Source organism: Elephantulus edwardii, unplaced genomic scaffold (genome assembly GCF_000299155.1).
Source record: "Elephantulus edwardii isolate Elephantulus edwardi_28Jun2011 unplaced genomic scaffold, EleEdw1.0 scaffold00278, whole genome shotgun sequence".
NCBI lineage: Eukaryota > Metazoa > Chordata > Mammalia > Macroscelidea > Macroscelididae > Elephantulus > Elephantulus edwardii.
The window spans coordinates 2,631,754-2,646,467 of NW_006400028.1; the positions used below are offsets into that span (position 1 = coordinate 2,631,754).

General features: G+C 48.9%; 2 protein-coding genes across 4 annotated transcripts in view; both read right to left on the reverse strand.

Annotated features, from left to right (window-relative positions):
- Nucleotides 1–2,464: 2,464 nt before the first annotated feature.
- On the reverse strand, nt 2,465–8,356 carry GPD1 (glycerol-3-phosphate dehydrogenase 1 (soluble)). 2 transcript variants are annotated; one of them, XM_006900243.1, is made up of 8 exons: nt 8,296–8,356; nt 7,565–7,742; nt 6,320–6,460; nt 5,579–5,717; nt 5,230–5,342; nt 4,322–4,555; nt 3,994–4,100; nt 2,465–2,849 (listed from the first exon to the last, which is right to left on the reverse strand). In XM_006900243.1, exons 1-8 carry the CDS (start codon nt 8,334–8,336, stop codon nt 2,753–2,755), a joined length of 1,050 nt encoding a protein of 349 aa, XP_006900305.1. In that variant the 5' UTR covers nt 8,337–8,356; the 3' UTR covers nt 2,465–2,752. The 2 variants fall into 2 exon arrangements, with proteins under 2 accessions (XP_006900305.1, XP_006900306.1); XM_006900244.1 differs by having other exon boundaries at nt 2,753–2,849; nt 6,320–6,391; nt 8,296–8,336.
- A 3,025-nt stretch (nt 8,357–11,381) lies between these two features.
- SMARCD1 (SWI/SNF related, matrix associated, actin dependent regulator of chromatin, subfamily d, member 1) overlaps nt 11,382–14,714 on the reverse strand; it is a 12,720-nt gene continuing 9,387 nt past the window's right edge. The window contains exons 11-13 of one of the 2 annotated variants that reach the window (XM_006900245.1): nt 14,204–14,326; nt 13,275–13,376; nt 11,451–13,147 (exon numbers count right to left, since the gene is read on the reverse strand). In XM_006900245.1, the coding sequence (XP_006900307.1) occupies nt 13,094–13,147; nt 13,275–13,376; nt 14,204–14,326 (279 nt within the window). In that variant the 3' untranslated portion in view covers nt 11,451–13,093. Of the gene's footprint in view, nt 13,148–13,274; nt 13,377–14,203; nt 14,327–14,714 lie in introns of both variants that reach the window. The other variant, XM_006900246.1, reaches the window with a different exon arrangement.

Sequence of the window (14,714 nt, forward strand, 5' to 3'; positions counted from 1 at the left end):
GTCATTGTCCAACTCTCTGATGCATAACAAGTGATTGCGAAGACCGTGGCCTGTATCAGATGCATCTTAGTCTCCAGAGAAACACCATTGCTCTTCAGTACTTTTGGAGAGGTCCCTAACAGCAGACTTTCCCATCGCAATATGCCTTTTAAATTTCTGGCTTCTGGTGCCGAGAGTGTTGACTATGGAGCCAAGCAAACTAAAGCTGTGAACAATCACAATCTCTTCACCATCCATCCTGATGCTGCCAGTTGGCCCAGTGGTAAGAATCTTTGTCTTCTTCACATTGAGCCTTAATCCATATTGGAGGCTGCAGTCCTTGACCCTCTGCAGCAAGCGTTTCAGGTCCTCCTCAGTTTCAGCAAGCAGGGTTGTGTCATCTGCATATCGCAGATTGTTGATAGATCTTCCACCAATCCTGACCCCACATTCCTCCTCATAGAGTCCAGCCTCCCGGATAATCTGTTCTGCACACAGGTTGAAAGGTATGGAGACAGGACACATCCCTGGTGCACGCCCTTCCCAATTTTGAACCATGCAGTATTTCCTTGCTCTGTTCTGATGGTTTAGAGTAGGAGAGAAAGACCCTCAACAAGATGAATTAACACAGTGGCTGTTAACAATGGGCTCAAGTATATCAGAGATGATAAGGAAAGTGCAGGATAGGGCAGGGTTTAGTTCCATGGTTTATAGGGTCGCTATGGTTCGAGGGCACGTAACTTTCTGTGACCAAGTGGGCACAGGAAACGAACTTTTGATGTCGCGTGTGTGACCTCCCCCCTTGCAGGTGCCATGGTAAAGCCCCTGAGGAGAGGAGCGTGGGTGACAGCAGCAGGGGACAGGGAGTGGGGACTGAATGGGCATTGTGGCTGGGAACCGGAGGTTGGCAGTGATTATCAACGCAGAATTTTCCTCCTGCCCTTACCAAAACATTGTGCTTTGGGGTGTGAGTTAAGAAACCATGCACATGTAGTGATAATAATATGCGCCACATGCACTGAAATTCATTTCTGGAAAAAGCACATTTTATTGAGTGGACATGTAGGCCTCCATTCACAGTTAACTGTGGAGTGAAGAATTGCAGGCAAAGGTGTTTATCTAGTAAATTCCCAGCACAGGAAAGAGAGCTGGTCTTTCTGCGGAGGCTCTGAGACCCTAGGCCTCTTGAGGAGGCAGCTCTGGTTTCAGCGGCTGACCTGGACCCAGCTGGACCCTGCCCCTCACTCCCCCAGTTGCCTCTCACTGGTAAACTGAGCCAGGGGCTGGGAGGAGCCTGCCTCCCTGGCTTAGTAGGGAGTCAAGGAGGGTTAACACAGCACTGGCCAGGGCCACAGTGTGCCAAGTGCTGCCACACAGGAAGCTGAGACCCTCTGCTGGCTGGGACAGGAGCTTCTTGGCCCTTGAGGACTATTTATAGCCAGGGGCCCAGGCTGCTGACCTGTGACATTCCCATATGGCCACCCTATCTTGGAGGAGGGCCAGTGCAGTACACTGTCTTCTTCCTCCTGCTTGAGCTGATCTTTCCTCACCCCTAGGAGCAAGGTGACTCATCCCTAGGAGCAAGGTGATTTTATTTTCTTCCTCTTCCGGCTTGCCTGTCCCAGCTCCTTAGGCACTGATGTGGTCACTATCCCCTGAGAAGGCCCTTATTTGATGAAAGAGATTTGACCTTGGAATGTCAGGCTCCGCCCACCTAGGAACCTGCACACCTTTCCCTCCCTGTCCCTGTTTAGCCTTTGGGCCATGCTTTCTCCTCAGAGCCTCCAGATGTCAGATCCTGGTTAGCTGTCCCAGCTGCTCTGGGGGCAGCTGAGAAAGAGGTGCATGGTTTGAGAGGGACAGAGAGATATCTCAAGCTGATATGTCCCCCACTGGAGCTTGAGAAAGGAGGCAGGGAAATACAAAGGTCACAAGGAGCTGAGTGATCTGAGCCTGCTATGAAAAGGTATAGCTGTCAGCAGATTAAGTTGCTGCTCCCCCAAAGAAGGTGCTGAGGGGATGGGGGAGGGAAGGCTCAGAAAGGTCACACAGGGTGGGGAGGAGCTGGCAAGAACTAGGAACCAGGAAGTCTCTGGGGAGAGTGGTGAGCCCTGGGGCCAGAGATGCCAACAAGGCAGCAACTGTGGTGCCAGGGCAGCCTGGGGGAGGCGGAAAGAGGTGGCCAGAGGTTTCTGAGGACGCAGATGTTGCTAGGAGAACTTAGAAGGGAGTTATTTGAGATCATTGTATTTTGTTAACACACACTGAGATCCACTGATGCTGTGTGGGGACTGGCAGAGGTCAAAGTCAAGGGGTCCCAATGTCAACTCAAAAGCCCAGACTGCTCCCTGGCAGCCCTTGACTCATTTCTCCTGGCTGAGGCACTCCTTTAGTCAACTGGCTTGGGGACAGGATTCCTGGTCTGCGTGAGGCAGTAACTGGTGCCCTCCCCTCTCCTTTGCCCTCTTCTCATATGCACACCCCTCAAGCAGGCAGCAATGGGGCTTGATTCTGCCATTCTCAGAGGACAGGGAGAAAGACTCTGCCTCTGGGGAGAAACAGGGTACTCCATTTCTGGCAGAGATGTGGTATGTGTCAAGAGGCTTCAGATCTCTAGAGGTGCGTAGCTGAGCCCCAGAGCCTTTTATCCTTCAGTGAAAAGCTGAGAAGAGGCTGCTACACAGAGTCCCAGAGATCCTGGTGGCCAGGTGCCCCAAGTTTCTGCCTTCTTCCTTGGGGTAAAGAAGCAGCCTGGCCTGGGCTCCAGCCCCGCTCACATGTGTTCTGGATGATTCTGTAGGCAGCAGATGAATTCACCTACTGGCTGGTTCTCGTAGCATACCTTGTACACAGCCATGAACAGGGGGAACCTAGTGTGGGGAAGAAACTCAACTGAACCTCTCACTCCCCATTCCCCCTTTATCTCTCAACAACACACGGCTCTACACCAGTTCCATTTCCCAACAATAGTGGTCTACCCTATTTCTATCTACTCTCTTACCCTCCCAAGTTTGATATCTGGCTCTTAATTCCTGCTTGCTGAGAATTTTAATCTTAGGTATGTATGTATATTAGGGAGCTCTGATGGTCGGGTGCTAAGAAGCTGAACTGCAATCCCAGAGGCACATGGTTCAAGGCCACCAGCTGCTCTGTGGAAGAAGGATGGGCAATTTCCTCCCATGCCATTAATGGCCTTTGAAAACCTGCCGGAAGGTCAGCTATGGGTCAGTTCCAACTCAATGGTACATAACAGCAGCAGAAGCCCTGGGTTTAATATCAGCTTGTTAATTTCTTTGCTCCCTATCTCCCTAACTGAATTGCCTACATGATTTACCTGGCTTAACTGTGTTGCTCTGTTTGGGCAAACCAAATGTACCTGTGTCATCCACTGTAAAATGGGACCCGTATAACAGAATAGTGAAGGCGCTCAATAATTTCCTTCCTTCCCAGGCTGCTCCCCTTACCAAGTGGCTTTACCCTGACCAGTCATGAGCTGATCTTTTAAACACTGATTGATCCATACTCTTTCCTAGGGTTCTTTCCCACATCAGTAAAGTTCTGCTCTGATCAGCCCAATCATCTTCACTCTCTTTGGGTTCCCTTAAAAAAAAAATACCTTGAAGCAGACTCCATAGTCTTCATACCTTAGTGTTAGAGGTATGAGGAAAGACTCAAATTGGGAGTGATGGACAAAGAAGTGATAGAGTTAAATAAGTTCCAACTCCCATAGCAGAGAACAAGGTAGAAAAATAACAAAAAAGAGAGGCTGTGCAGAGGGACCCACAAAATGTAAAGAGCGCTAACTGGAAGAAGTTCAGAAGACCTAAATCTGATGGCTTGTATTACCCAGGATCAGTGGGCTTCTCTCTAAATTCTGACTTCTCTATCTCTAACCACAGGTGATATAGTCCTCTCTCCACTTCACAGATTGTAGAGGGACCAAGGTGATGATGGATGAAGAGAACACTTGTGGCTATTGCCACCTCAGCCAGCAGCATTGCCGTAGATACTTACTTGTCCACCAGGCCCTTGTGCTGGAGAATGCTGTGTAGTTCCCGAGCTGTCTGGGGCCCCTGCAGCTTCTGCCCATTCAGCATTTCTTTTTCTAGCTGCTCAATGGACTGTGAAAAAAACAGGGTGGGGTAGGATGGATAGACGTGGTAGAGGAGGGTTGTTAATAGGAAGTGGAAAGTCCTGGGCTCAGATGGTAAATTGAGTCTTAAGAGGAAAAAGGATGAGAATATTCAAATTGTTTTAGTGTTTGCTCCTGGAGGTATCAAAGCACCTCGACCTGGATAAGGCCCACCCTTGCCCTCCATTCTCCCTTCTCCCTGCACCCCACCTTTCCTGTGCGAGCGAAGGCCTCCGCCACCTTGCGGTTCCGCCCTCCATAGCAGGTAGTGATGAGGTCAGCAACACCACAGCTCTCCAAGAAAGTGGCAGAGGTTACAGGGCCGCTACAGAAGAGTTTGGCAAAGGCAATCATCTCCATGAGCCCCAGCCGGATCACCGCCGCCTTGGTGTTATCGCCGAAGCCCAGTCCGTCACAAAAGCCAGCCCCTACGGCCACAATATTCTTTGGAGAGTAGAAGTCACAGGTGAGAAGAGGACTCCTTGGCATTTAGAGCCCTCAGCACCTGCCGCAGGCTCCTTACATCAGCCCTGGTGCATCCCCTGAGTAAGTATAGCATATGACCCCTAAACTAGTTCTACCTTTTGGTTTTCCTGTTGCTGTACTTTGTTTTTCTTAGTTTGCATTTGTGCTTCCTAGCTCACTAGCCTTTTCTTGTGCTGCATCCTTGAGGAAATTTCTGAAAACCATTCTTCTCTCCCACTGACCCACTCCTCTGTGGCCATTCTGAGGTCTATAGCTCTGAGTATTGTCCAGGATCCACAGTTCGAATCATCATGTTGTCTGAGTGTCCTGAATGTCTTGGTTGCTACTGGTCTGGAAGCTCCGCTAGGGTGATCTCCTCTTCCCACTTAGCCATCCTCAACCAGGAACAAAGATGGCCCATAACAGGTTAGAGGGAGAAGGGAAGGGCCCCGTGTTTGATAGTAAATAACTGGCGAGCATGAAGAACCCTGGCTTTGCTATTGCAGTTCTTCCTTACGTGTATTGTGTTTCATGGGTACAGGTAGAAAATGACCAACAGTAAGACCCTGGAGCACCCCCAACCTTGGGTAGCTCAACTATACCCTACTTTGTGCCCTTTTCCTTATGCTATGGTTTCTTCTGTGCCCCTTTACCTTTAAGGCTCCACAGATCTCCACTGTGTCCACTTCTTGAACCACAGTGATGCGGAAATTGGGTGTCTGCATCAGCTCCTTCAGGAGTTGTCCCTGGGCGGGGTCCTTGCAGCCTAAAATGGGAGGAGGCAAATCATTGGAGGGAGAACTCTGACTTCTTTCCACACCTGCACTAAATAGAATTTACAATCCCCTTCCCTAAGGGTTTCCCAGCCCTCCTTCTAATACTTGGGACTTCTTCCTGTTTCTACCTTATGGAAAGAAGATGACTAAGTGGGTGGGGAAAAGTATGGGAAGGGGATGCAGTCAGACTGCACTGTGTATGTGGGTGATGGGGAGGGGCTCTCACCAATGGTCGTTTCACAGAACTTCTCCTCAGCCACCTCGCCGGCAATGTTGGCCCCCATCAGCACACTCATGGGGATGCCAAGGCGCTCCCCAATCACTTCAGAGATGAGCTTCAGCCCGTTGGGGCCCTCGTCTACCCCCTGGGCACAGGATGGAGCTCAGGCCAGGTGCCCATTGTACCCAAATGAGGACTTCCCACCCAGAAATTCTGTCCCCTTCCAAATCTCCTGCTCAGCAGTGACTGTCTCTAGAGGTCCTGCCCCATTCCAACCCAGCTAAAATTTGTTGTGAGAAAAGTAGACAACATGGGAACTGCGAATCCATCTGAAAATCCTGCTCTCGGTTACCTTCAGCCCATCAACTTTTCCAGAGTGGCATAGCACCTCCAAATCGCTCAAATTCCAGATTATTCCAGTTGAACTTCTATCCCAGTGGTGACTACTCTGAACCAGAACCAACTCTCCTTTTCTGCTCTACAAACCAGCCTACTTTTCATGTTCCTCTTCACACTTTATAAACTCTTCTAAAACTATGTCTTCAAATCAATCTCTTTCCTACTTCCTAACCAACTGTCCTCTTCCCAGTAGACCCCAGCATCTCTGACTTCTTTTTCAGGCCTCTCTCTGGAAACATTTGGCACAGTCCCAATTTCTGTTCTCATTTTGCTCACACTAAATCTCACAATAGTTAGCACCACTGCCTCCCCATCCCACCCCCGTCAACATGAAGGTATCTCTGGCACCTTAATAAGAGATATGCCAATCGTGTTTGCCTTCAGATGGCCCTTAAGCTGGTCACAGATCTTGACGATGAACTGATGAGGCACCACAAAGATCAGGATGTCAGCATCCATTGCAGCCTGAACCACATCTGGGACAGCAACCTGTAGGGGTGACCAGGTGCTCAAGGGCCTGGCAGATTTCTCTGCTGGTCCCTATGGAACCCCATTCAAAAGGTTTGGGAGCCAAAGAGCATGAGACTCATGGAAAAGAAAGGGAGGTTTGGGGACTGACGCTGGAAGTGCCTAAACTTGGAGGAACAAGACACTCAATTCCCTTCCCCCAGCCTTCTCAGTTCCAGCTGTCCTGGACTTGGGGACTCCTGGAAACCTCCTCCCAGATCTCCTAGCTCTTGGCGGTGAGACAGTAAAGGAGGCCAAAGGAGGCCCTGGCTTGGCAGAGGGAGAGACTAAGACTTAATCACTGTTCCTTTGGGCCCCTGACTGGGAATGGGGAGCCTTAGATCTTCCTGCTTCCTTCCCTGCGTTAGAGAGCCACAGGGATTTGACCAAAGACCTTTAGTCCAAGAAACAGCTTTCAAGTCTACTGATAACCCAGTGAATGAGTAACAGGAACCCAAGGCCAGCACTACCCGGGACCCTAGATCAGGGAGCTGGGGAACAAGTCTTTGGTTGCCATGAAGAGCAGTTTCTTCATCTTTTCCACCCTTTCCTGCTGGGAGCCTTTGAGGAGCAGTTTGGGACTGCCCAATAAGCAAGGTGAGCACAGGCTTACTTATGCTTCTTAATTAATCCATAGTGGACAATTTTAATGGTTTTACATCAGATTCTACTTCTAGATATAGCTAGCATTGTCTGTCTCTCCCAACTCGCCAATATCTCCCAACAGAATCAAAGCCTCTTTGAATGTACAGTCCTTGACAAGGGTAGACTACTCAGTATGCAAGCTTAGCTCATGCACCTTGCCTCTGGGACAATCCATCCCTGGTAAGAGGGGAGGGAGGTGCATTCAGGTTCTACCCAGTCCTAGGCAGAGTCTGAGTGAGCCACTTGAGGGCTGTGTATGGGGTTCAGCCCTCTTGATATGCTTGTCAAGTCCGGCTCTTACTTAGCACAGGAGAGACTCAGCAAACCTAGCACAGACCACCCCCTCAGCAGGAGGCACCTGAACTGTGAGCTATGTGCTCTGACTCCTCAGCCCACCCTCCCTCCCTGCACCTTACTCTCTCACAGGGTGTTGGGGCTCACCACATTGGGGGGCAGCTTGTGCCCTGGCAGGTATTTGACATTCTCATGTTGCGTGTTGATAATCTCTGTCAGCTTCTTGCCCCCGATGTCTTCCTCAAACACCCACATCGTCACCCGTGGGTCAAAGCGTGCCAGCTGAGCTGCATTGCCACCCACGATCTTGGCAATGGCTGAGCCCCTGTGTGTGGGGGGAGGCACAGTCTAGTGGCGGAGTGGTGGGCATAAGGCAGCCATGCCTGCAGCTGGTCAGGAGACCCACTTGGGATCTCAGCAGCCCACCAGATGATTTACTTGCTGCCTTGTCAGCCCACACCCATGACTGTGTCCCCAGTGACCTGGCAGTAGAAAGGAGACTTAGTCTGTCTCAGATTTGGCTGCTAGAGAAGGGGGGGTCAGCCCTACTGGTTTCTTCACTTTCCCAAAACAAATCAGGCAGGGAGTGCTCTGCTCTGGAGAGCGCTGTTCCTATGGAGAACCTGTTCTTACGGAGAACAGGTGCAGCTGCCCAGCAGGCACAAGCCAGAAGAGTTTTGGGTACTTGGGCACCGTCTGCCCTGGAAGGAGGGAGGGTGGGGGTGTAGGTACAGAAGCACAAAGCAACAAGGCTGGAACAGGAATCTAAGGGCATATTCTACCCACTCTTTACCTCCTGCCTGCTAAGCCTCCCGTTCTAAGCCCCTCCATACTTGGAGGTACTTCACCCTTCTACATCCCTTGACAAAGCTGCTTACCAGTTGCCGGAGCCTACAATGCAGACTTTCTTGCCAGCCATGGTGCCGTTTCTCTTCCCCAGCAGGCTCAGTGCCACACTCCCCAGCTCCTCTGCCTGTGAGGAGCATTTAACTCTAGCACACGTGGGTGCAGCCAAGCCCCACCCTCATGAGGTGGGTGGAGAGGCAGGCGCAGGCGCCCAGTGAGAGGGAGTCTGACAGAGCCAGGGAAAGGGGAGACAAGGGTAGAAACAGGTGGGGGACAGACCAGGTTTTTCCTCTGAGATTTGCAGGCTGACAGTCCTGACAAGTTTCTTCCCTTGGCTCAAAACCTCTTGTTAGGTGTTGTCAAGCGAAGTACAACTCACAGCAATCCTATGAACCACAGACCTGAAGTCTGTCCTGTCCTATGCCATCCTTGTCATTTCTGACACACTTGAGCCCATTGCTGCAGTCACTGTGTCAGTTCATCTCACTGGGAGTCTTCCTCTTTTTCGCACCCAGTTTGCCCTCCTTACCCTTTGGTCTCATTTTGAGGTTTGCCAAGAAATAGCCCAGATAAGAAGTGACTGATTATTTCCCATTTCTTCTTGTCCAACATGAATAAATTATATTCAGGCCCTAGCCGTAGACATGATAATACACATTATTCCAAAGGTATAAATTGCTCTTTGCTTTCCCAGGGCCTCTAGAATGTTCTACAGGTGTGTCCTACACAGGATCAAAGTCACTGGCCCCATACCCACTCAGCTGCAGGGCTTGCTTTGGACACAAACCAGCCCAAGGATTGGAAGAGACACCAGGATTCCCAAAAGACATCTCGGTCACCAATAGTGGTCAGTTCACAGACTCACAAAGAGACTTTTCTTCCTCAGATGACCCTATTCAAGTTCCAGGAAGGGAGGGTAGGAAGGTCCAAGTTGGAGGAATATGGTACCAAGCAGACCACAATTCTTTCGCAGAATCTGGTCTTAAAGGAGAGAAAACCAAGAGGCCAAACTGTACACTTAGCCCATGAGCGCCAGTATTTTCTGCTGGGTTTCCAAGCTACTGTTATTATACAGGACTTTCCTTGAGCTAATCTACAGAAGCCAAAATGGGAAAAGGAAGCAGGCTCTGAGGTGGCAGTTTTCCACCCAGGCAGCCGTAACTTCAGTGAACCTTGGTGGTCTCAGAATGCTATGCTCAGAGGGTTATGATTTGGGGTGAAGGGGAAAATAGAACAAATTCAGCAGTTCAGGATTCTCCATTGCCCACAGCCATCTGTTTGATTAAGAGGAAGATCTGGTTTCAAGGCAGATCTGGAGAGTGGAGCAAGAGGCCCTCACTCCAATTGTCTGTGCACCTTGGCCTAGAGGGCAGACAGTACTGTGTGCTCACGAGCTGACCTCCTGGCTTGGCTGACTGCTGAGTGGGTGTTTCCACTCCCCTGGGCTGTTGCTGGCCCACAGCAGGAATACGCAGCGGGGGAAGAGGGGATTCTGTGTGCAACCACAGGGAAAGGGTGACTGGGCAGGAGGTCAAGATGGGGGAGAAATGATTTTACAAGTTTCAGGGATCCATGGTCAGGGAGTTCCCATAGAACTACATACAATCAGTAGCTTGCAGTTTTTCTTAGAACATAGTTCCATCCTGTGGAGCTAACCTCCCACAGATCCACTCACTCCCTTACTGCACAGGCAGTGCCAGCTGAGCACTGATGGGTGATGGGAAAGGATGTTTCTGTACTCAGCATGTTTAACGGGAACCCTAAAAAAAGGACTTAATGTATAAAGTGTCCTCTTGGTTTTTTTTTAATTCCCTGAATGCTCCTTTTCCATTTTGCCTGTATAACCCTTTTAGATAGTATAGAGACCAAAAATCTGAGTGTAGTCAGAATTGGCTGATCCTAGAGTGTTCTGTACCACTAGCCTTCTTTTCCCAAGAGCAAACTTTTTTATTATTTGCTTAAAATAATGGTTCATCAGCTATTGATTATGTATGTGATTATGTTTGGTAAGAAGTGGCCATTTCTATACCTTTGATAGTTTTTTCCACTTCATGTTATTACCTCCTTTTCTCTTTAAAATCTGATAAACTCTCAAGTTCCAGGTTTGGAACAGTGGGTTTAGTCACACACTAGAGGCAATCCTTGAACACTCCCATCCATGAAATGAAAAGATAAATTTTAAAGTACAGGTTTGGAATAAGACTGTACTCATCCTGCATTCTAAACCCCATCTTTGTTGTTATGTGCATGGAGTCAAAACTGACCCATAGCTGACCCTCCAGCAAGTTTTCAGAGGTAGTTAATTACACAGGAGATTGCTCATCCTTCTCCCACAGAGCAACTGGTGGATTAAAACTATTTGCCTTCACGATTGCAGCACAGCTTCTTACCATTAGGCCTCCAGAGCTCACAAGAAACCCCTTCTTAGGCAGAGCCAAGCTGGTTAATGCCAGTGGAGAGAATAGTGAGCAAGAAGGAAAACAGTAGGGACTTCTCAGATATTTCATGGGCTTTTTTGATGGGAATAACCACTCTTGGGCAAGTCTTTCAAACTCTGCTGTAGGACTGGTTGCCTACGGTATGAGGCATTTCCAACTTGGTCAGATATGGTATCTTATTCAGGACCATGAAAATGGTAGCCTACAGAGAACAGCAGTCACAGAAAGGAAAAAAATGTATGGCTGTACAGGCCCTAGCCCATATCTACATTGCCATACTGGGGGAAAAGTAGACTTCTCTAGAAGAGGTCAGGCTCACCAAGCCCAAGGGCATTCATTCAAGGACAGCTCACCCCAGCCAAGAAGGCGGCTGGCTATGCCCTGGGGAGCTCAAAAGCAGACAAGGGAAAAGACAGCACCACTTGTCTGTTTAGTACCTGCGTAACTTGAATGTGGGGCAGAATTCTCAAATCCACACAGACCCAAGTCTGATAATTGAACCAACACCCTGGCTTGCTGGAAGCCCTAGAGTTGATTGGACCAACTTAAAATTTGAGAACCTGAGGTTCATTAGAAGGCAACTTTATTTTCCACTGTATCTGCAGCACCTAGTACTATGCCTGGCACTGTGCAAGTATTCAATAAGTATCGGTCAAATAAACAAACACACAGCATGAATGTGGCTAAAGTTACTGGAGGAAAAAGAGCTCAAGGTGGAGCTCTCCCTCAACAGGCAGGGGCACCCATCCTTCAGAAGATTCTTTTATTAAAACTGGGTGACATCAATAAGGGGACAGTACAAAAAAAAATTTTGGTCCATGAAAAAAAAAACCTCATAATCATTCAGTTAATAAAAACAGTTCTTTTCAACAGGGGCACTGCAGGGCACTGAGCTTCCTTCTCATGGTGCCAGCCAAGAGCTGGGTCAGGGCTCAGTTGCCCCAGGGACAGGCTATCCAATGCCACTGCAGGGAGAACCTTTCAAGGGATGGGTATGGCAGGAAGGGGGAAATGGGGAGAAAGTGCTGTCCCCAGTGTGGGACAGGCAAGGATAAGGAACTAAGGGACATGCTCGCAGGAGCCTGAGGAGGGGTGAGGAAGCAAGGGCTGTCAGTTTTCTGGGTTCAGAGCCCATGCTGAACGGAATTCTCCCCTCTGTGCCCAGCTGTCTCCCACCCTGCTGTGTTGAGTCTGCGAGCCTGGGAATATGCTAACTTGGGGGTGATACAACCTGGAAGAATCTGAGGCTCTCCTGGATAGATGCAAAACCATCTTAACTCCAAGGGGCCACGATCACAAGATCCTGCTGCTACCTGAGGGGCTTGAAGCTTTGAGGGCAGGGGCTAGGGAGTCACGATCCTGTGAGGCAGGGGTAAGGGAGAGTCACAAACCCAACTCAGAGCTATGTTCCAGCCCTAGGCGCTTTCACTCCTCAGTGCCCTAGAAGTCACCAGTGGGTGTCAACTAGGCAGAAAAGGGACAGGAAGACAGAGATGGCCCAGGGCTTTTACCCGTTTGCTTTTAGGCCTGTTTCTCCTTTAAGGGATGGGTGCAGGAGGTGGCGGCAGGATGGAGTGAATTAATGAGTCTCACCTCCAAGCAATAGCAGGAACAGCCTCTGCTAGTGATGACAGTACCCTAGATCCTGGGGTTCTGACAGGGAAAGGCAAAATTAATCCACCCAAATGCCCAGGTTAGGGCAAATTCTAAAAGGGGCAGCTAGAGGGAATATGATGGGGAGGGACAATAGTTAAGGAGCAAACTCCAATACTGATGTGGACCCCCTACTAGGGAATAAAAGAAGTACTAAGATAGCAGGCCATTCAGAGGGCTAGGACTGGCCTGGGGCTCTGGAGCCCACAAATCAGTATTCCTTCAGTGCTAGAGGGCAGTAAGTTCAGAATGTGCTCTGAACCTATGGAGAAGAAGGAAGTTGGATTCCGTTTTGGGGAGAGCCTAGATCAGCAGGCCTGAGTCTTGGAGAACGGGCTAAAGCTCCCAATTCCAGGGTCTCTGAAGGGCAGGATCAGTGTAGTTGGTCCCCTTAAAGACCACTTGACCTTAGGCCCAATCTATTCTGGGCACTGATTACCACTACAGGTTCTCTCTCTAACACTATCTAGAGGTCCTATGTAGACCAGGGAAGGATAGAGGCACATGGGAACTCTGGGACAAATGGAAGCTGGGGAGTAGGAAGGGATGGGGTGGGAGAAGAGGATAACAGGCGTCTTGTAAGACAGAAATGTGAGACCCTCTTCATCCTGGTCTTGTCCTTGTACCAGCAGCATTCCCTGGGAGGCCCCAACCAAGACCAAGGCAGGTGGCATGGGGCAGGCAGCACAGGGCCCAAATAAAGGATTGGTGCAGCGAAATCAGGGCTGTGGATGAAGCCCTATGTATTTCGGATTCCCAGAGCTTGTTCTAGTTCTTGTCGCCTCTGCTGCACCTAAAGAAAAAAGAGCATAAGGGAGGGGAAGATGAAGCAAGCCCTAAGTTAGTACCTAACACTATTGCCAGGAGTGCTGACTCTCTGCCTTCTGCCATCCTCCCCTGTGCAGCACCCTGCCACCAACCTTAGAATAGAAGTATCGGCACACGGCCTCTTGAGCCCAAGGCTGGAAGTAGAACTCAGCTCGACGTTCTTCCTCTGGGTTACCCACCACATCAGTCATAGTCTAAGGGAAACGGGCCAGAAGATAACAGACTTGTTTCCTTCTTTCACACTCCTTTCAGCAAGCATTGTTCAAGAATCTCTGCTGCTACCTTTTGCTCTTGTGCTCAGCCTCTGTACTTGGTAGTCATTCATTGCAGGAAGAACTCAGGGCAAATTTCATACATTCTGTGCTTATTCGGACCTTCCTGTTTAAACTTTCGGATGCTCCCCTCTCTAGGAAGTATCTCAACTCCTAAATTGTGCGTGTAGCTTTGTGTCACTAGTCTAGCCTCAATGACCTCCCTTCTATTTTTAATTATTTTATTATTGGTACTAGAAAGAGCAACATCTTATATAGTCGTACTTTCAAATACATATTGGGGCTAGTTTCTCCAAACAGAAGGTGTACTACATTGAGGCGGAGGTCAGGCCTTCCATGGCTGTATTCCTTACAGTATGGAGCACAGTAATAGCATGTGTTGGAGCATGTGTGCTCCAACTCACAGCAACGTCATATACAACAGAAAGAAGCCTCACGCAGTCCTATGCCAGTCTCACAATGTCTGCTGAGCATAAGCTCATTGTTGCAGTCAATCAGTCCATCCTGTTGAAGGCCTTCCTCAATTTTCCCAAGCATGACATCCTTCTCCAGGAACTGGCTACTACAATACTTAGTACTAACACACAGCATATAGTAAGTACTAAACAAATTGTACAAACCCTGAAATGTGGTAATGAAAATTTGATCCCTTACTTTTCCCTCAAGCTCTTCTTTAGGGACACAAGGCTATAGAAATGAATGTGTTCTTCTGTATTTTTCCTTGTGTTCTTTGTCCATCTGTTCTTTACCTTAAGGTCCCGACATTGGGACTGGAGCCAGTCATTGATGAAACCCTGAGGGTCTCTGGCAAAACTCAGCATGAACTCCCGCTGGGTCTTCAGCTGATTGATAGTTTCTATTGTCTCATGAATCTGAAAGGCAGAGGGAAAAAGAATAACATCATCAAACTGAGAAAATGCAAGTTAAATGGGAGCTGAGACTGATGTGTGCACATGCACTCCTAGGACAGGCCTTCATTGCTTCTCAGAGGCCTTGCTGTGTGTCCCACACTTGTATTTTCTCAGCACATGGTCCTTAAGCACATAGTCCTCAGGTAACATTCCCTTGTTTCTGCGTCTTTATACACTCCAGGTGAAGAAAGATTTCCTTTTAGTCACAATTAGCGTCCACTCTTAGCCCAGAAGAGTCCCAAACATTTGGACAAGATCAAACTGGGAGGAGGGTAGAGAGAATAGTGCAACAATGAATGAGTGGAAGCCCAAAATCTCTGTAAATGTTTATGAAAATTAATAAAATATA